At 45.4% G+C, this 19,734-nt stretch overlaps 2 protein-coding genes across 3 annotated transcripts in view; both read right to left on the bottom strand.

Annotated features, from left to right (window-relative positions):
* Zmym6 (zinc finger MYM-type containing 6) overlaps positions 1–19,734 on the bottom strand; it is a 301,190-nt gene that overhangs the window by 162,707 nt on the left and 118,749 nt on the right. The gene's annotated exons all lie outside the window — the stretch shown is intronic.
* Positions 1–19,734, bottom strand: part of Dlgap3 (DLG associated protein 3) — a 65,008-nt gene that overhangs the window by 10,924 nt on the left and 34,350 nt on the right. For both annotated transcript variants that reach the window (XM_051188834.1, XM_051188832.1), the window contains exons 6-8: positions 10,463–10,676; positions 9,976–10,289; positions 9,534–9,619 (exon numbers count right to left, since the gene is read on the bottom strand). In XM_051188834.1, the coding sequence (XP_051044791.1) occupies positions 9,534–9,619; positions 9,976–10,289; positions 10,463–10,676 (614 nt within the window). The remainder of the gene's footprint in view (positions 1–9,533; positions 9,620–9,975; positions 10,290–10,462; positions 10,677–19,734) is intronic.

Below are 19,734 nucleotides of genomic sequence, written 5' to 3'. Positions count from 1 at the left end.
TGGCAGCAGGATGGTGTGGGAGAGGAGTGGGCAGGAGAAGCAGGAGGGACATGTCAGTGCACCAGGCTCTAGGGAAGCTCCTCTCTAAGAGAGCAGCCAAGACTTCAAACCAGGTTCCAGCAAGGCAGATTTAGTGGTCACAAGGGTCAGTTAAGAACTCTCCGGACAGCCATGAAGAAGGTGAAATTGTAACATTTACAGGAAGTAGACATCATCATGTTAAGCAAAATAAGTCAGATTCATTTTTCTCAGGTACAGAATCTAGATGTGTGTGTGTGTGTGTTTGTGTGTGTGTGAGTGATAAAAGTAGAAGAGGAACTATGTTGGGGAAAAGATGTTTAAAGGGAGAAAGACAAGGGAACAGAGAGGGTAGTAGAGATAAAAGATAAGTATCCCAAATTCTCTCACATATGGAATGTGATTTTAAATATACATGTGTATGTATTTACACATACATATGGACAAATACAACATTAACTTAGAATGGGGACAGTTGGAGGAAGAACAAGAGAGTGTAACGTGTGTGTGTGTGTGTGTGTGTGTGTGTGTGTGTGTGTGTGTGTGTGTGACTGTGTGGTTAATATAGGGAAGGCACAGTAATATACCACCTTTGAATTAGAAGAGATCTGCCTGCCTCTGCCTCCCCAGTGCTGGGATATATAATTTTGAGGCCAGCCTGGGCTACATGAGACCCTATTTCAAAATAACAAGAACAGAAATAAGATCACCTTTTCTTTGGTCTCATAAGCCCCAGGAATAGCTTTTCTGCCTATGCTATACTCTTTGTGGTCCAGGAATCTGGGTCTGGGAAGACAAGTGCAGCCAGAGCTTTTAACTCTTGTTCCCTGTGAGAGTATTGATGACACTGAGGCTAAGCTTCAAAGAACAGGGGTTCATCTGATTCTGCTCATCTTGGTAGCCTAGTGCCTACAGTATTCAACAAGTGTAATAGGGATCCAGGAACCCAGTAAGCAAATGGAGAGGGTCAGAGGAGATGGAACTGGAGAGATTCAGTCCCAACGATAGGCAACTGAAAGCACCACAGATAAGCTTCAGAAGCTGACTCCACCCAGGACACTATCAGGAAGCACACCAAGGGCATTTTTATCTTCTTATTTATTTATGTAGAAGATGTGTGTATGCTGTGGTGTAAATAGGGAGGTCACAGAACTACTTGTAGGAATTGGCTTTTCTCCTTCCATCATGAGTTCCAAGAACTGGACTCAGGTTGTAAGATCTGATAGCAAGTGGCTCTCTCTCCAGCACTGCCCAGCAGTTTTTAAAACTGAAGCACAGACTAGGAAGCAAGAACGTCAAGAATCCAGAAAAATGGCCGGGCAGTGGTGGTGCATGCCTTTAATCCCAGCACTCAGGAGGCAGAGGCAGGTGAAACTCTTAGGAATTTGAGGCCAGCCTGATCTACAGAACAAGTTCCAGGACAGCCAAAGCTACACAGAGAAACCCTGTCTCAAAAATAGGAAGAAAGGAGGGAAGGAAGGAAAGAAGGAAGGAAGGAAGGAGGGAGGGAGGGAGGAAGGGAGGGAGGGAGGGAAGGAAGGAAGGAAGGAGAGAAGGAAGGAAGGAAGGAGGGAGGGAGGAGGGAGGGAGGGAAGGAAGGAAGGAGGGAGGGAGGGAGGGAAGGAAGGAGGGAAGGAAGGAAGGAGGGAGGGAAGGAGGGAGGGAGGGAAGGAGGGAGGGAGGAAGGAAATCCAGAAAAATGGGTGGCTGTGGGTAGAGGGAGGCCTAGAAGTTTGCTGAGCAAGGCTACTGGACTCCATGGCTCAAATCTAGGTACCAGTTGGGGCATGGTGTGTGGTGAGTCAGAATTAAAGCGCCAAGGACAGAAGGGTTGGTGCGAGCTTTGCAGGTGTATAACAAAGGATGCCTTCAGCAGACAAGCAAGGAAGGCTGGCCAGAGAGATTGGCCAGATTTGCCCTGTCTCCACCTGTCATTCCCTCTGAATTCCCAGTGTGATCACCTGTTCCAGAGACTCAGATCTTCACCATCTCTCACGGCTCACACCACATTCCCTGTCACCACATTGCCTTGCCCCAGCTTCCCTTTTCTGTTTGATCCTCTTCTGTCTCATGGAAATGACTGATCAATACAGAAGGGATGTAGAAACCACCCACCCACGCCCAAACACCTAGAAGAGCTGGGGAAAATAAAATCGGAAAGGTGTTTCTGCTCTGATGCCAGACTTGGAAATAGGAGATAGTTTCAGCTTCCAGACACAAAACGCAGTCTTAAAACCTGAGAAGTCAGAGGATTTCTAAGCCAAGAAAGCCACAGGAGGATCGGTCCAGACGTATGCTGAAGGCTAGAAGGGGATGCTGAGGGAGAGAGAAAGGAAAAATCCCAAACCTATGCCTCACAGGGAGCTGGAGGGAGATCTTCCGCATAAAGCCAACAGCTAAAGAGGTCAACTTTGTTTATAAATGTAGACTGAAAAAAAAATATATCACATGCTGGTGTTTCAGGAACGAAGCCTAGAAAGAGGATGCTGGGAAATAAGAACAGAGAGGCTGTTTTCTATGGGGATGTGGGGTTCCAGTGTGTTCTACCGGGAAACACATAAACTTCAAGCTGAGATATTAATTTCCAAATGAATCTAAAGCTCAAGTAGTACCCCAACAAGAGGGAATGGAGTGCCCAAGGAAGGAGTGGGCAGTAACAGACCGCATGTTTGTAAATCTACACGATTAGGCCACAAAGGATGTAACAGCTAGTTTAGCACAGCCCTTTGAAGAAGTATAATCAAAACACAACATGAGCATACATGCAGGGTAGGAAGAGGGAATTAAGATGGTGGGCAAGCATGCCTATAATCCCAGCAGATGGGAGACTAGGGCAGGAGGATCGCCACGTCTTTGAAGCGAACCCTGACTCAGAATGGCAACCTTCCAAAAAAGCTCCATGAAATAAAGTATCCCAAGGTTCTTGTTCATGTTGAAAGGGAATTACTGACTAATTGTGTTCCTAGAAAAAACTGAAGGTACATGTTATCAATTTTATGTTGAGACAGCATCTTACCATGTAACCCTGGATAGCCTGGAACTTGCTATGAAGATGTGGCTTTCCTCAGACTCACAGAAATTCACCTGCCTCTGCCTTTTTGTCCCTTTTTTAAAAATACAGGGCCTCATTGTTTTCTAGGCTGGCTTCAAGTCCTGGCGTACTTCTGTGGATCTGTTTTTCTTTTTTTCTCTTTGAGACAGGCTCACACTATGTAGCCCTGGATGGCCTAGATCTGGCTATGCAAACCAAGCTGGCCTCTGACTCACAGAGATCTGTATGGCCTTGCTTCCTGATCACAACCATGCCCAGCCTGTGTGAGATATTTTTATACACCTTTCTGCCTGAACTGTGAATTAAACATATCAAGAAAATGGAAGATAAACATCTATCTGGGAATTATAACTTATAAGTTTAATCATATATGAGATACATTACATACACACACACACACACACACACACACACACACACACACATATATATATATATTATATGTATATATGCATGATGGTGAATGTCTCAATAATCTAGGAAATTAGGTTAAAGATGTGGCTCAGTGTTGAAGGGCACTGGCTGCTTTTCCCAAGGACCCAGATTCAATACCCAGCACCCAAGGTGCAGTTCACAACCATCTGTAACTCTAGTCCCATGGGTTCCAGTGCCCCTCTCTGCCTGCTGCCTTTAGATAAAGATATAAAGCTCTCAGCTACTGCTCCAGTACCATGCAGGCTGGCCAGCCTGCCTGACTGCCTGCCACCATGCTCCCTACCATAATGCTCACAGACATTCTCTGAAACTGTAAGCAAGCCCACAATTAAATGCCTTCCTTTTAAATTGCCTTGGTCATGGTGTCTCTTCTCAGCAACAGAACAGTGACTAAGGCAGCATGGTATTAGGAATGAAAACACACAGAGACAGAGACAGAGACAGAGAGAGAGAGAGAGAGAGAGAGAGAGAGAGAGAATGAAACATTCTCAGCACTATAATAGCTGGAGAAAGAATATTTATGCTGTACAAACATATTTTGTAAATTGTCCATTTCTATACAATGGCTTAAAAATACTAACTCGAGAAGAAAAAAAAAAAAGAGAAAGAAAGAATAGATGAACAACCACTAAATAAGCTAAAGATAACTTTAAAATGTCTCCACTCTCCAAAAGGCTCTAGATTAGGCAACCTTTGCTAACTCTTGGGGAAAAGATCATCTCTGTTTCTAAGAACACACACTCACAGAAAGCTATCAGACTCGTGTTGGAAGTCTAGCATGAGGGCTGGAGAGATGGCTCCAGAGGACCCAGGTTCAATACCCTGCACCCACATGACAACTCACAGTAACTCCAGTTCCAGGACTTCTGACACCCCCCTCACACAGACACACATTCAGGCAAAACACCAATGCACATAAAACTATAAAAAAAAAGTCTAGCATGAGCATAATAACTAAACTGAGTAACAATTGAAACAAAATTATGGCACAAGCATAGTGGCACACAGTTGAATCCTAGCACCTGAGAGACAGAGGCAAGAAGATCGGAGTTCAAGGCTAACCTGGGCTACAAGAGATCGTGTCAAAAAAATTATGGGCCAACATTATTTAGGAACACATGTTAAAATCTTCAAGCAATAACTAGTCAGAATATAATTATATCAAAAAATCATATAGCAAGACTGATTTTTAAAAACTGTTTTTTAAGGCAACCAGGCATAGAGGGACATGCCTTTAATCCCAGCACTCAGGAAGGCAGAGGCAGTCAGATATCTTTGAGTTCAAGGCCAGCCTGGTCTACAAAGCAAGTTCCAGGACAGCCAGGACTGTTACACAGAGAAACCCTGTCTCAAAAAAGAAAAAGGAAGAAAGAAAAGAAAGGAAGAAAGAAAAAGAAGAAAAACAGCTAATTCTCCATATATCCATTTTTGGTTTTGTCTTTAGCCAAAAAAGCCCTGATTGTTAGCTGTGTGCTTCAAGTCTCGCACACTGCTTCCTGGGTGGCAGACACTTCGCAACCTCCCTTGCAGCTAGGTGACTCCATGTGATGCAGCTACAACAAATATAATATAGGTGAAAGTGCTGCAATTGTCAGGAAGTCTCTTATAAAAGAAGACCTATCACCCTCCTTCGAATTGCTAAGAATATAGATGTGGTAAGTATAATTTTTGAACTTCAAAACTTTTGTATATGAAATAATACATGAAAGCAGAAGATCAACAGATGTGAAGGAGCCCAGGGTCCTGACACTACATTACATGTGTTTATGACACTACTGAAGTCCCATTAAAGCCAAACTTAATCTAAGCACACGATAAAATCAAGCAGTGGTTATCCCCAGTCTGAGAGACTAGAACAATGTGGAAAATGTATTCATATACTTCATCACATTCCACATGGAAAAAGGAAGTCCAAGATCATTTCAGCAGACTCCCAACATTCAATTAAATTCAACTCGGATCTTATATTTAAATAAAAAATACAGATAAGGATATAGCTCAGTGGTAGATATGTTGCCTAGCTTGTGCAAGGGCCTTAGGTTTGCATACCAGCACAAGAAAGAGAGAGAGAGAGAGAGGAAAGGGACACAGGGTTTTCTTTTCCTTTCAAGACAGGGTTTCTCTGTGTAGCCCTGGCTGTCCTGGAACTAGCTTTGTAGAGCAGGCTGACCTCTAACTCAGTGATCTGCCTGCCTCTGCCAGCCTGGTCTACAGAGTTCCAGGACAGCCAAGGCTACACAGAGAAACCCTGTATTAAAAAACAAAATCCAAAAAACCAACCAACCAAACAAACAAACAAAAAGGTGTGTGCCACCACCAACTGGCTTTCTTTCCTTCTTTCAGTAATTATTGACTTTATTTCATGTTCATGAGTGTTTACTTGAATGTGCCTGATGCCCCCAGAGGTCAGAAGAGGGCACTGAATCTGGAGTTACAGACAATTGAGAGCTGTCACATAACGCAGGGACTAGAACCTGGGTCCTCTGCAAAAACAGCAAGTGCTCTTAACACCTGACCCATCTCTCTAGCCCAAGTGTTTTCATTTTTTAAAAACCCTTAACAGAGTAGGAATAGAAGACAATTCCTAAAGGCACAAAAATGGTACTGATCAAAATTTGTTATAAATGTCATCTTTAGAAATCTGTCTTGGGGGCTGGAGAGATGGCTGGGTAGTTAAGAACACTGGCTGCTCTTCCAGAGGACCCAGGTTTGATTCTCAGCATCCACATGGCAGCTCACAACCATTTGTAATTACAGATCTAGGGATCTTACAGATCTTCTGGCCTCTAGTGGTCCTGCATGCATGTGGTACAGAGATACACAAGCAGACACATAAAATAAAAATAAATAAACTGTATCTCAGGCCCAGTGAGATGGCTTGGCAGGTAAAGGATCTTCCTGTTGAGAATGACATTTTACCTCTGGGACCCACAACATGGAAGAAGAGAACCAACTCTCACAAGCTATCCTCTGACTGCCACACAGGTACTGTATGGCATGAGTGTATACGTGCACGAGCACATGCACACACAAATAAAACAGGAATGGGACGCGTCCACGACCACTCAACAGGGTATATAATTCAATACACTATTATAAGAAACAAAATTTAAAGCAATGTCTTATTATGTATTCCTGCCTGACATGGAACTCACTTTGAAGGTTAGGTTGGCCTTGAACTCACAAAGGTAGGATCTTCTTGCCTCTGCCTCCTAAGTGCTGGGATGAAAGGCATTCATCATCACATCCAGCGAAGAACAAAAAAACATTTAAAATACAAATCTGAAAGAAATATCCTCACTCGAAGAAATTAACTAACTATATAGAAAATCCATCGCAATTATCAGATAACCTGAAACTTGATAAGGGACTGGCAAGATTGCTGAATACAAAGTCAATATCCAAAGCTTAACAACTGGAGTGCTCTAGTGCTGGCCAATGATAAATGCCATAGGAGAAAGGTCTGTTATAACAGCCACCAGAGTTCAAAACACCACCTACCACCCTCCGTATGCATCATGAAAATCACCCTGAACTACTTCTTCCCTCAAACTCGTTCTCCATCTAGTGCCAGGCAGGACCTGGTGGCACACTCCTGTAATTCCAGCAATTGGAAATTGGAGGCAGGGGGATCAGGAGCTTAGGGTCAGCCTTAGCTACATAAGGAGCTCTAGGCCAGCTAGGGATATGTGAGACCCGATCTTTAAAAAAAGAAAATCTCCATCCAGTACTTAATGCTCTTTTGTAAACATAAATTAAAGCATGCCACACTGTTCCTTTAACCTTTTAATAGCTATTCATTACGTATAATTAGAGCCCAGTTCTTTTAGCCTGTGCCCCACACAACCTGGTCCCGGCATCCCCAGCTCTCAGCATGGCCCACTCCCTCCACACTGGCCACATGACCCTTCCCCCAGTTCCCAACACATGCCCAAGTCTTTCCATCTCTCTGGATGCTACTCCCTCTCCCCCAATGCACCTCACCTGCCTACCACTCTTAAGTTCACTTCATCCCCTCTTTATGTAGTAGACCGTTACACAGAACACTGTTTTTAATCATGGATTATTTATACACTGTGTTGATTTCCCTGTAGCCCGTAAGTTCTATGAGGTAAAAGTCTTATCTTTGACAGTTCCCAGAGCATTTGATACACAGCCCAGGAGCTGTCACATACCAAATGCTCAGTAATTATCTGCTGACTGACATCATCAGTGAATGGCTGGGTGGCGGTGTGCTCATCAAAGGCCCACTGCACCATTTGCAGGCTTCCAATCCGGCTTGTTTGGAGGAATGTAGGACCACCTTCCCATAGCAACCTATCTCAATGAGGAGTCCAAAAGTATTCCAGGGAACCAATGAAGATTTGTGGGTTGGTTTAGGGAAAGCATGGAAGTCACAAAGGAGGGCAGGAGCCGTATCCACCCATGACTCTTACTCCTTCTCTCAAGAATTCAAACCATGGTTTGCAAATGGACTTTGCCACAAAGTACCACTGTTCTGTAATTTTCGTGGCATATTAAGGGTTTGGAGGACAGCAGCTGCAGGAACAGGCCAGGCAACTGGGCAGTTTTTTGCCACCCTACCATCTCAGGAACATATGGCACCTCACGGAGCTACAGTAGGAAGAGTGGACAGGAACAGTGACTCCCCCAGGAACCCCAAGAATTGACCAGATACTCAAACATGGCCACTCCAGGAGTCCCCAGAGACTGTAATACCCCTGGGAAGGTTGGAAAGCTCAGAGATGGTGCCTGGGAACGGCTCTAAGGGGCTGCCACACAGCTCTAGTGTCATTCCTGCCATGGATATGGCCTTAATGACTCCGATTGCCATGAAAGCCCTCAGAGCCCTTGCCAGGAAGGCTCCCTGCCACCATACTGAGGCCCGCCAGCCTGGTGTCATTACAGCCTAGAGGACACAAAGGCCACTGTGGGACTGCCACCTGGTCATTAGTGAAAGTGTCTTCCTCCAGGCTTCCCAAAGCAGAGAGGGCTCTTTCCAGGACTCCCTCCAGGGCCCACAATGTTAATTCTTCAGCTGGAAATTAAGGAAGCAATGTTTCAGAGGCCACCTAATGCCAGAATAGTGGCTGCTGGCAAGTCTAGTATCTCTGATTCACCACCGATTCAGGCACATAATAGGTACCCCCTACTGGTTAAATGCTTGTGTGAGCCAAGTGAGGAGGAGTGTTAAAACTGCCAGGGACCCAGGAGAGGCAATCTTCCTGTTTGTTTGTTTCTTTTGAGCTCTACACTTGTACACCACGGGGTGTAACAAGGGACCAGCAGAATCCTGCTATCCCCCGTTAAAGGACAATTACTGGAGGCATGCTCAGCACCTACCTATAACCTCCCCCGCACCGCCCCTTCCCTCCCCTGGCCACAGCCTCTCTCCTGCAGCCTCTGATCACCTGGAGTGTCAGGAGTTCAAGCACTCAGTGTAGAGTTGATGGCTACAGTGGCAACACCATATCTACTCTGACTCCCCAGTAAAAAGGCATGGGGCGCTAGGTCAGCAGGAAAGCACTTCTCATGCAAATATTAGGACCTCAGTTTTACCCGCAGAACCCATGTGGAAAAGGTAGGCATGGTGGCATGTACTTATAATCCCAACACTGAGAAGGCAGAGGCAAGAGGAGTCCAGTCAGTCAAGTGTAATTGCTGAGCACCAGGTCATTGGAAAGCAAGAAAACAAAATGAGATGTCTCAGACAAAAGCTCTTGTCACAAAAACCTCACAACCTTAGTCTAATTCCCACAAATCATGGTGGAAAGTGAAAATTTCAACATTAATGGTCCCCAGCTCCCCCCACACACACTTTTCTTTAGTTAAAAAAAAAAAAAAAAGGACAAAACCTAAAATTGACCTCTGGCCTCTACACTGAAGTACACGCACGCACGCACGCACAAAGATGTGTTCTTACCTCCAGGAAGACAGCATGTGCAAAAGACATTACACTTTGCACAGGCCTGGCTCCCCTTCATCCCCAAACCCCAGTGACAGCTGAAAGAGCCACACTGGGACCTACCTCTTGTCCTCTTCCACCTGAACGCCAATGGAGTGGAACTCTCTTCGGCTCCTGTTCTCGGTGTCCGAATCTGATATTGTCTCCACCTGAAGGCAGCATGGAGGAGTCAGCGGCTGTGGCTAGCCAAAGAAACACTGGATCCACATAGGACTAGAATGGCCAGAAGTGGCTATGCACGGAGCTAGCTGGCAAGTCCCAAACAAAAGAGAGTGAAAATATCAAGATGGAAGCCACTGGGCTCAACTCAGCACCCCAAGAGCATGGTATCAGGAAAAGGGCAATTGACGGTTTAGAAGCAGCCTCATCCATCAAAGACCAAGATGGATCTACTTGAAGCTTAGGGAAAGTTGTTTGTTTGCTTAGAGGTCTGTATATGCAGAAGTCCCTTTTGATCTCCCTCCATCCGTTCCCAACTACACAGGGCAGAGTCTGCCAACCATACCTGCACCCCAATAGACGGTCGCCACTTCCGCTGCCGCGCCAGGCTCCGCAGCTCCTCCCGGCCAGGGATAGTCTTGATGATGAGTGTGGGGGGCTTGGGGCTGGCCCGGGGTGGAACCGGCGCCAACTCGAGGGTGCGTGCGCCCATGGCCGGGCCGTCCAGCCCGTCCGCGGAGCTACAGCGCCGGGCTGGGCCCTCTGCTGCAGTGAAGCTCTCATGGGCAGAGTCGGTGCTGCTCTGGGCGGTGATGGAGATGCGGGGTGGGGCCTGGCTTCCCGTCGGGATGGGGGGCGGGGCCTTTCTGAAGTTGAAGGCTGCAAAGAGGGATGCGGGAAGCAGGATGGAGATAGTGGCTCATCATCCCCACACAGCCACACCCACGTACAAAAGACCCGATGGCCAAGGACCACTCCCTGCCTAACTAATCCTACCCAGAGAAGCGATCTACGCCAATTGGTGGCCAGGAGCAGACAGAAGACATACTTACAGGAGCCGGGCCTCCCTGAGACAGAGGCAGGGGCAGCAAGGAGGGGTAGGCAGTCGTCGTCTTGAGAGCAGCCGGCCTGGATGGCCCGGAGGTAGCTGTGGCTCCGCATGCGGAAACAGCCGGGCAGGTCCAGGGCGTCCACAGCCTGGGACTCAAGCTCCCCAAACACGGACCCGCACACGGCCTCCAGCTGCTGGTTAAACTCCTCGTTGAGCTGGGGAGGGGACCAGGAGGACCTTTATTGTGATGCTGAGATAGCATGGGGGTCAATTAGAAGCTTTGCTTTGGAGAACACCTAAGTCACAGAAGCAACTTGTGCGACTCTCCTCCATTTGAGGGCAAGACCTTGGGGCCGCTCTGATCCATTCTTTCTCTAAACACACAAACTCCAACATACACCTCCCTTCAGGGATGCTGTTCGCCAGACTCCAGATGTCCACATTTGTCCCTTCATCTAGTACCGACCCTCAGCTTTCCTTCACTTGACCCTGGCAGAGGGAGTCAGAACAGCTTCTGGGTACAGAGCCAGACTGCCAAAGTGAACACTTTTTATTATGACTTTGTTGTTTTGCTAAGACCAAGCCCATTGTCACCCAGACTGGCACCAGAACTCAGAGTAATTATCCCCAGTGTTGGGATTGCACGTGTTCATCACCATGCTTGGCCATGAACTGATGAAAAGCAGTAATAGAGAGACCTTTGCCGAATGGCAGGTTGGGAACTGATGGGTAATGGAACAAAGTTATTAGCCTACAAGTGTCCCAAGCCTCTTCTCACTATACATACCTGCTAACTGTGGCTCTCGTCTAACCCATGGGCCATTACCCTGTCCTCACCTTCATGGATATATCTATAGCACAGTGCAGGTACAAAGCCCAAACATCACTCTGCATGGACTTGACTATGGACTTCCACTCAGCCAAAGTAAGGAGATTCCTACATGGGCCATGGGGCACACTCACCTGGACTCACAATCGGCCACTTCCTGGAAGTGTAGCCTGGGAATATATAAAGATCTGGGGGCCTCAGTTTGCTCGCCTGTCCAATGGGAGTGCTAACAGCAGTAGCTTAGGGCTACTGAGAGGACCGATATAGACACATAAGGCATTTGGAGCATATACTGGCACAGTGTGAACCTCAGTGGCACGTGGATGTCCCAGGGCTACCTGGTAAGCACAGGCCAGGTGCTCATAAGAACTACCACACTGCCATTGCTGAGCCCCAGAGCAAACCCCCTGCGGATGGTTGTGCAGAGGTCACTGGCTGAGTCGTGGATGAGGCTCTCAAAAACATTCCAGGGAGACGACAACAGCAAGTGCACTTGGTGACATCTCCCTGGAAAGATTCAGGCCACCACAGTGATCTGCAGTCACAAACTGAAGAGCTGCATGGTCCCTGGGTAAAATGCAGCTCAGTATTTCCCTAACCCGGCCTCCTCTGTGATATGAGATTTCACCAGACTCTCTGCCATGACTACAACAGCCATCTCCAGCACCATCTACCAACCGACAGGCAGATGAAGGCTCAGAGAAGCAGATAAAGTGCCCAAGGATGCCCCCATCCCTCAGGCAGTAAAACTGAATCGCAACACCTTATTTCTTGGGTTCCCTGTAAAGTTGGCTGGTCATCAGAATCTCCTGGATTGTGGAAGCTGCCCTCAACTAGAGATGCCACTCCACTATCTGCTTTTGCTGCCTGGATACTTACAACTGCTGAAGACTCAGCAGCTCTCCTGTAGACTCAAGAAATGATCCAGAATTGTTAGTACCTCTTCCTGTGACCTTTCCCAAAGCACCTTCATTACCAGTGTGCAGAAGTCCAAATACTGCAGCTTCTAGATCCTGTAGCAGTTAAGTTCTCAGCAATGGCTCTCCCATGATTCCTGTACCTGGCCCAATCCTTCCCAAGGCATCAAGGACAGCAGGTGCCAGAGTACCTCTTAAAGTGTAAGAGCTAAACTAACTGCTATTCCTGGGCTTGAGGCACTCACCACTGAAACTATCCGACCCAAAGTGTTCTGCCTAGAGCATAGGAGAGCTGAGCTAACCCTGGTATTCAGGGGTTGCAAGGTCCTTAAAATCCCACCCACAAATACACTCAGAATGAACTCTATCCAAAGCAGACAGAGGAAACCGGTAGAGGGAGAATAAACAGCCCCCATCTTCCAACAGGACTGGCCAAGAGGTGACTTGGTCCCAACCAAAAACCAGGACCCACAGAAATCAGAGGCACATACAGACTCCAAGGAACATGGTACACAAGCTGACCTATACTCTTTATGGTTATCAAACGGTAACATTTTACTGTGAATACTCCTGTTACCCCTACATGGACTTCCATCCTACTTCTCCCAATACCCACTTGCAGGAGAGTTAAAGGAATCTCTTGGGAAATGAGATCCTCAGCCTAACTTCAGCCTGAGTCAGAATCGACAGCTGTTTCCAAGCACACACGACACAGAGAGAAAAATACTCTGCCTGGATCTAATTGAAAATTGTCCATGCTAGAGTTGGTGGGTACAGCTGGGGGCCAGACAATATCCTGGACATGTGAAAGATGCTATTTGTTTTAGCTAACCTTTGGAAACACCTCCCATTTCAAAGCAGTCTGCAACATTGGATGAAACATAACCAGCATTGTTTTATATGCATAGCTGAGCTCAGAAGAAAGTGAAATCAGTCCCCAGGGGACAGATGCAAAGAGGAGCCTGGAAAATCAGAATATGAACTGTGTGTGCCAATGCTGCAAACAGCCTGCCTGGTGGAGGCCTGGTCTCAGCAACCAAAGGTTTAAGTTTTAGCACCCACTCTAATGCCAGAATGAGGCTTTGGGCCCGTGTGAAGCCCAAATGGGAAGCAGAAATGAGAACCTTCATAAACCTTTGATGATAATGTAGACTAGGAAGAAAATGCTATCAATCATCACCAGAGGCTCATGACAAGGAAGCCAGTGTGAGTTGAGATACCAGGGAGAGGAGTGGAGGGAGGCAAATCCTCTATGAAGCTGGGCACATGACCCAGTCTTCCTATAGACTCAGGACTGTGTGCATTGGCTTGCACACCCCAATTAAAAATTAACATCAAGCAGTCTCAGACCAGGACATTCTAACAGAAACAACCACAGACTGTATCCCAGGAGATCATGCCTCATTGAAGCTGCTTCTGCGCAAGAAGATGCCACAATGAAGTGGAGGTGACCTTGTCTACATGCAAAAGCTCTCTAATAGTATCCTTCACAGCACATGCATCCTCTGGAATATGGACTAGACTCAGTAGTTCACGTCTAATGAATAAAATGCAGCAAAGTGACTCCCACCTTAGTTTCTGACTGTCTGCCCTCCCCCCCCCATCCTCCCTCTCTACCGTTGCTATGAAGGAGGTAAAACTCATGTCGCTGCCCAATAGCCAAGGAGAACCTGAGTCTTCTCAACAGCCACATGGGTAAGCGTGGAAGCAAGTCTTCCTCCAGCCAGGCTGAGAGAAGACTGCAGCCTGGACGTTACCTTGACTGAAGCATTGTGAGACACCATGCCCAAGTACACTGGGCTGACCTGCACCTGACCTACAGAAACCAGTAGATAAAAACTATGTTGTGTTTAAGACTCAGTGTTTGGACAATTTTTTTTATGTCACAGTGAGTAACTAATTCAAACTATGATATGAACAAAGAACTAAATTGTTACTAAGTCATCCAGAGCCTACCTAGACATTCTGCTTTGGCAATTAATGGTAGCTTAGCTATAATAAAAGCTCTTTTGAACCACATTGTGCTTTGTGGGTATGTTTTTTGTTTGTTTGTTTATTTGTTTAGTTTTGTTTTGCATTTTGTTGTTGTTTTGGTTTGAAGTTCCTTGCTAGTTGTTGTTAAAACAGGATCTCATGTAGCCCAGGCAGGCTTTGAACTCACAGTGGAGCCAACACTGGCCTTGAATTCATAACCCTCTTTGTGCTTACCTCTGAAATGTGTACACCACAATGGATAAATAATGTTGTTTAAAGGCATGTCTCTCTATTTCTCCTTGGATAGGCCCAAAGTGCTAGGTTCAAACAATCCTTCTACCTCATTCTCCTAAATAATGGAAATACACTGTGCCTAGTATTATAGTGTGTTTTAAAGTTTCTAATTTAAATGATAAAACTAGACAGGCATGGTGGTGAATGCTTGTATCCCAGCACCTTAGAGGTGGAGGCTGGAGGATCAAGAGTCCAATTTTATCCTCCACTACAGTTCAGTCCTATACCAGCCTGAGCTACAGGAGACCCTATCTCAAAAAAACCAGATCAACAACAACAAACGACAAAGTTAAAAATGCAGGCAAGAACAAAACTCTTGGCTAGAGGGTGCATATTAAAGACTTGAAAAAGAACCCCAAGGTGGGGGAGATCAACTAGGGACTGGACAGTGGCTCAGAAGTTAAAAGCACTGGCTGCTCTTCCAGAGGTCTCTAGTTCAATTCCCAGCAACAGCATAGTGGCTCACAACCATCTATAATGGCATCTGATGCCCTCTTTTGGCCTGTAGTGCAGGCATACATGTAGGCAGAACACTGTATACATAATAAATAAATTTAAAAAAAAACAAAAAAATAAAACCTCTACAGGTAATGGTGATGCACACCTTTAGTCCCCGCACTTGGGAGGCAGAGGCAGGTGAATCTCTGTGAATTTGAGGCCAGCCTGCTCAACAAAGTGAGTTCCAGGATAGCCATGGTTACACATTGAAACCCTGTCACGAACAACAAAACCAAAAACAATAACAGGGAAAAAAAAACCCAGTGAAATTTAAAGCACAATTTATAAGTTAACAGTACACAAAAAAACAATAGGAGAAATTTTAGTAAAGTGACAATACCAAGCAGAGAGAGGCAAAGAGATGGGAAACATCAAGGTTGAGATGCATGGAAGGAAGATCCCTGATACAAATAACAGGGGCTCCAGATGGAGACACTAGGACCACTGGGGAGGCAGTGTTTTAAGAGATGACATTGGCTTGGAATTCCCCAGACTTCCTGACTTCAGACAAAACAGAATGAGAGCAACAAATCCTACTCCCCAGACAGCTCTAAAGACGGACACGGCTGTCAGAAACAACCATTTTGTCACTCTGCAGACAGATCAAAGGCACACAAGAGGGTGCGTATGTATCATGAAAATTACCAAGCTCTGGGTAAGAAGGCAGGACTCTGAGCCTGCTCCCATTCCCCAAGGCCCCTGCTCCCAGGGCCCTAGCACTCCAGGCCCTGTGCTGCAGGCTATCAAAATGGCTGCTGTGTTGCCACTGCCAGAGGGCCCGTGAATTTGGAGCATTTATCAGGCACAGTGTCAAGAGCAGGAGGGCCAGCATCAATGCTAGGCTGTGGGGCTAGCAACGACTGCCATTTTACATTTTTTCTATTTGTTGTATGTACATAATGTATATGCACATTTGTGCCACAGGCATGGGGATCAGAGGGCAACCGTGTGTCCTCAGTTCTCTTCCTCCACCTTTATGTGGGCCCCAGGGATTACACTCTGGTCACCCAAGCTTGTACATCAATCACTGCTTGAGACATCTCACTGTTCCTGCCTGATCTTTTTTGATTTGTTTGTTTGGTTTGGGGGTTTGGTTTTGTTTTTGCTTTCGTTTTTGAGACAACTAATCTTTTACAAAGGACTCTGGGAATTCGACAGAGACAGGTCTGAGAATCTAATACACCTTCTCCCCCAAGAGACCCTGATGGTGAGTGAAGTGAATGAAAGCCAGAAAAGGCTAAAAAAACAACCACAGACTGAGAGAGGAAACCTCACTGGCTCAAGGGTTTTGAAGACAACTTCTACCCAATCTTTGGCCAAAATAAAGTTATGCGGAACAATCTCTAGGAAACAAGCTTAAAAAGCAGAAGCAAAAAAGAAAGAAGGAAAGGAAGAAGGAAAGAAAGAAAGAAAGTTGAAGACATCAGAGGCTGGGCACTTCAGGAGAAGCAGATTTCACAGGTTTACTCCAGGAATTAACACAAATAAACAAAGCAAAAGCAATCTTTGGGAAGTAAAAATAAGAGCCCAGAATTGTCACACTATATTACCTAAAATGCTCAGTATTCAACAAGATATTATGTCATGCAAATAAAGAATAAAGTATAAATGGTCTCAAAATGTTGGGATTATCACACCCAAACAACAAAGTAGTTATTATAATCATATTCAAAGAGCTAAAAGAAGCCATGTTTAAAGACTGAAAGGCAAGCATGACAACAATGATTTCATGGATAGAAGTCATGATAAACAAAGGAAAGGAGAAGGTGTGGGGGGTAGACAGGGTCTCCTAGGAGTTACTCAGGCTAGCCTTAAACTCACTATGTAGCCCGGGTTGACACCAAACAAAGCATTATCCTGTACTGGTTTTCCGGAACTGGGCATGCCTGGGTTTTTTATTATTGTTATTATTTTAATTACATGTATAAGTGTCACCAGATACTGGAAAAAAGCTTTGGATCCCCTGGAGTACTGTGATTACAGCATGGTGTGGACTCTAAGAACCAAACTTGGGTCTTCTGCAAGAGCAATATGCTCCATTAAGTGCTGAACCATCTCTCTGGGCCCTTATTATTAATAATTTTTTAAACAAATGGGGAGCCAGTGAGGCCGCTCAGTAGGTGAAGGTGCTTGCCAAACAAGCCTGGCTACCTTCCTTCCAACCCTGGCACCCACGTAAAGGTGAAAGGAGGGAACCCACTTCCTAAAAGCTTCCCTCTGACCTGTGTGTGCATGTGCACTGTAGCATGTGTGTGCACCCAAACACACAGCATACATACATATGTACGTCACATATACATACAAACACACACACAATGAATTCATAAAGACTAAGAAAAGAAGCAAATGTGCATTCAAGAGCTGAAAAGTATAATAACTGAAATGAAAAATTCCATTGAGTGGTTTAATATAAAACACGATCAGCAACCTGAAGACAAACTGTCCAATCCAAAGAGTAAAGAGGAAAAAAAAAAACTATAAACTAGAAAGAGCAAAGCCTCGGAGATGCATGGGGCAACAGAAGCATACAACATACATGTGATGGGAGACCCAGGCAGGGAAAGGAGGAGGAGAGGTGCAAGAACAAGAAAGTTGAGGAGGACAGAAAAAAAAAAAAAAAAAAAAAAAAAAAACCCTGAAGACGTCATGGCCAAAGGCCTCAAGACAGATCATTTGTAGAGTGCTTGCTTATCACCTGGGTTCAACCTCATAAACCAGACAAGCATGGTGTCTTGTAACCCCAGTCACACAGGAAGCTGGAGCTAAAGGACCATAAATTCAGGACCCACCTTGGCTACAGACTGAGTTCAAGGCCAGCCTTGAACAAATTCAAAACTCCTTGTCTCAAAAAAAAAAAAAAAAAAAAAAAAAAAAAAAAGAAAGAAAAGAAAGAAAAAAGAAAAAGAAAAAGAAAGGAAGGAAGGAAGGAAGGAAGGATGGATGGAAGGAAGGGAAAAGAAACAAGGAAATCTTGTTCAGACAAGCTATCACTATATAGCCCTAATTGGCCTTCAACTTGCTGGGTAAAACAGGCTAGCCTTAAAGCAGAGTCTTCCCCCTTCCCTGGCCCTGGGATTTAAAGGTACTACCACACAGTCAGAGACAGAAGAGGGAGGGAGGAAGAGAGAGAGAGAGATGGACAGAGGGAGAAAGAGAGAGAGGGGGACTGAGAGAGAGAGGGATGGAGAGAGGGAAAGAGAAAGAGAGTTGAGGATATAGCTCCATGGCTGAAAATTTCCCAATGTGTGCACGGCTATAGGCTCAATTGTCAGTTGGGGGAGGGGGTGTGTGCCTGGTAAATAGTAAGAGGGAGGAGATTTTCGGAAATCCACGAAAGACACAAATCCTCAGATTTAGGAAGTGTACACACAAACACCATAGTAAAAGTTCAGACACCAAAGTCTAAACAAAATCTCACTAACAACCAGAGAAAAATAGGAATTACACACAAAGACAGTCATGTTGCAGCAGACTTTTTTTTTTTTTTTTTTTTTTTTTTTTTTGGTCTTTCGAGACAGGGTTTCTCTGTGGTTTGGGAGGCTGTACTGGAACTTGCTCTTGTAGACCAGGCTGGTCTCGAACTCACAGAGACCAGCCTGCCTCTACCTTCTGAGTGCTGGGATTAAAGGCATGTGCTACCAAAGCCCGGTGGCAACAGACTTCTTAATATCATACAATCAGAAAGACAAACACTGACTTACATGTCCCCTAGCAAGCTAAATTACATCAATCAGTCAGAGCTTGCTACCAACAGTCATTGGAAAAACTAAAGAACATACTTTAGGAGGAAGGAATTCATACAGGAGTGGAGAATGGCATGGAACAGGGTAGACCACGGGAACATAATTAACTTAGGAGTAATGTGTAAAAACTAACAAGGGCTGGGAGTCTGCTCGGGCAATAGAGGCCATCCTAGCATGCACGAAGCCCAGGGCTCGATCCACAGGACTTCCTAAAATCAACCAATGTGGTACAGGCCCATCACCCAGCATTCAAGAGGTAGAGGCAGAAGGATCAGAAGTTTGAGATCATCCTCAGCTGCATGCTGAATTTGAAACTAACCTGAGCTTTATGAAATCCTCATGTAGATCCTCAAAAAACAAAAATCAAATCAATGTCACATGCCCTCCCCCCACACCCTCAGAATGAAACATATGCCTAAAATAAAATGCAAGAGACATTAATTTTGTTGTGATCTTGGATTAGACATTTAACATTAAAACAAATTTCCTGAAAAATAAGAAAATTTTGTGACATATACCTCCATTAAATTTAATGTGATTTATTGGGGCCTGGGAGTGCAAGACTGTCATACTAGATGCTCGAGAGGCTGAGGGAGGAGGCTGAGGGAGGCTAAGACCTACTGAGAGAGAGGATGGTGCACATGCCTTTAATCCCAGCACTCGGGAGGCAGAGGTGAGCGGATCTCTGAGTTCAAAGCCAGCTTGGTCTAGAGAATAAATTCCAGGACAGCCAGGGATACACAGAGAAACCCTGTCTCGAAAAAACAAGCAACAATCACAAGAACAACAAAAATCATTTAAAAAAAAAAAAAGTTAAGAGAATCCTAGGGGCTGGCAATGGCTCAGCAGATGAAGGAGCCTGACACCAAGCCTGATGACTTGAGTTCAATCTCTGGAACCCACATGATAGAAAGGACTGACTTCCACAAGTTATCCTCTGACACATCGAAGGACGAACACACACACACCAAAATTAAAAAAAAAAAAAAAAAACCTGAAGAACCCTGGGACATAAAGC

The sequence above is a fragment of the Phodopus roborovskii genome, unplaced genomic scaffold (assembly GCF_943737965.1).
Source record: "Phodopus roborovskii unplaced genomic scaffold, PHOROB, whole genome shotgun sequence".
In the NCBI taxonomy this organism is placed as follows: domain Eukaryota; kingdom Metazoa; phylum Chordata; class Mammalia; order Rodentia; family Cricetidae; genus Phodopus; species Phodopus roborovskii.
Note: the sequence above shows the minus strand (reverse complement) of the source record. Positions and strands in the feature narration are given on the sequence as shown.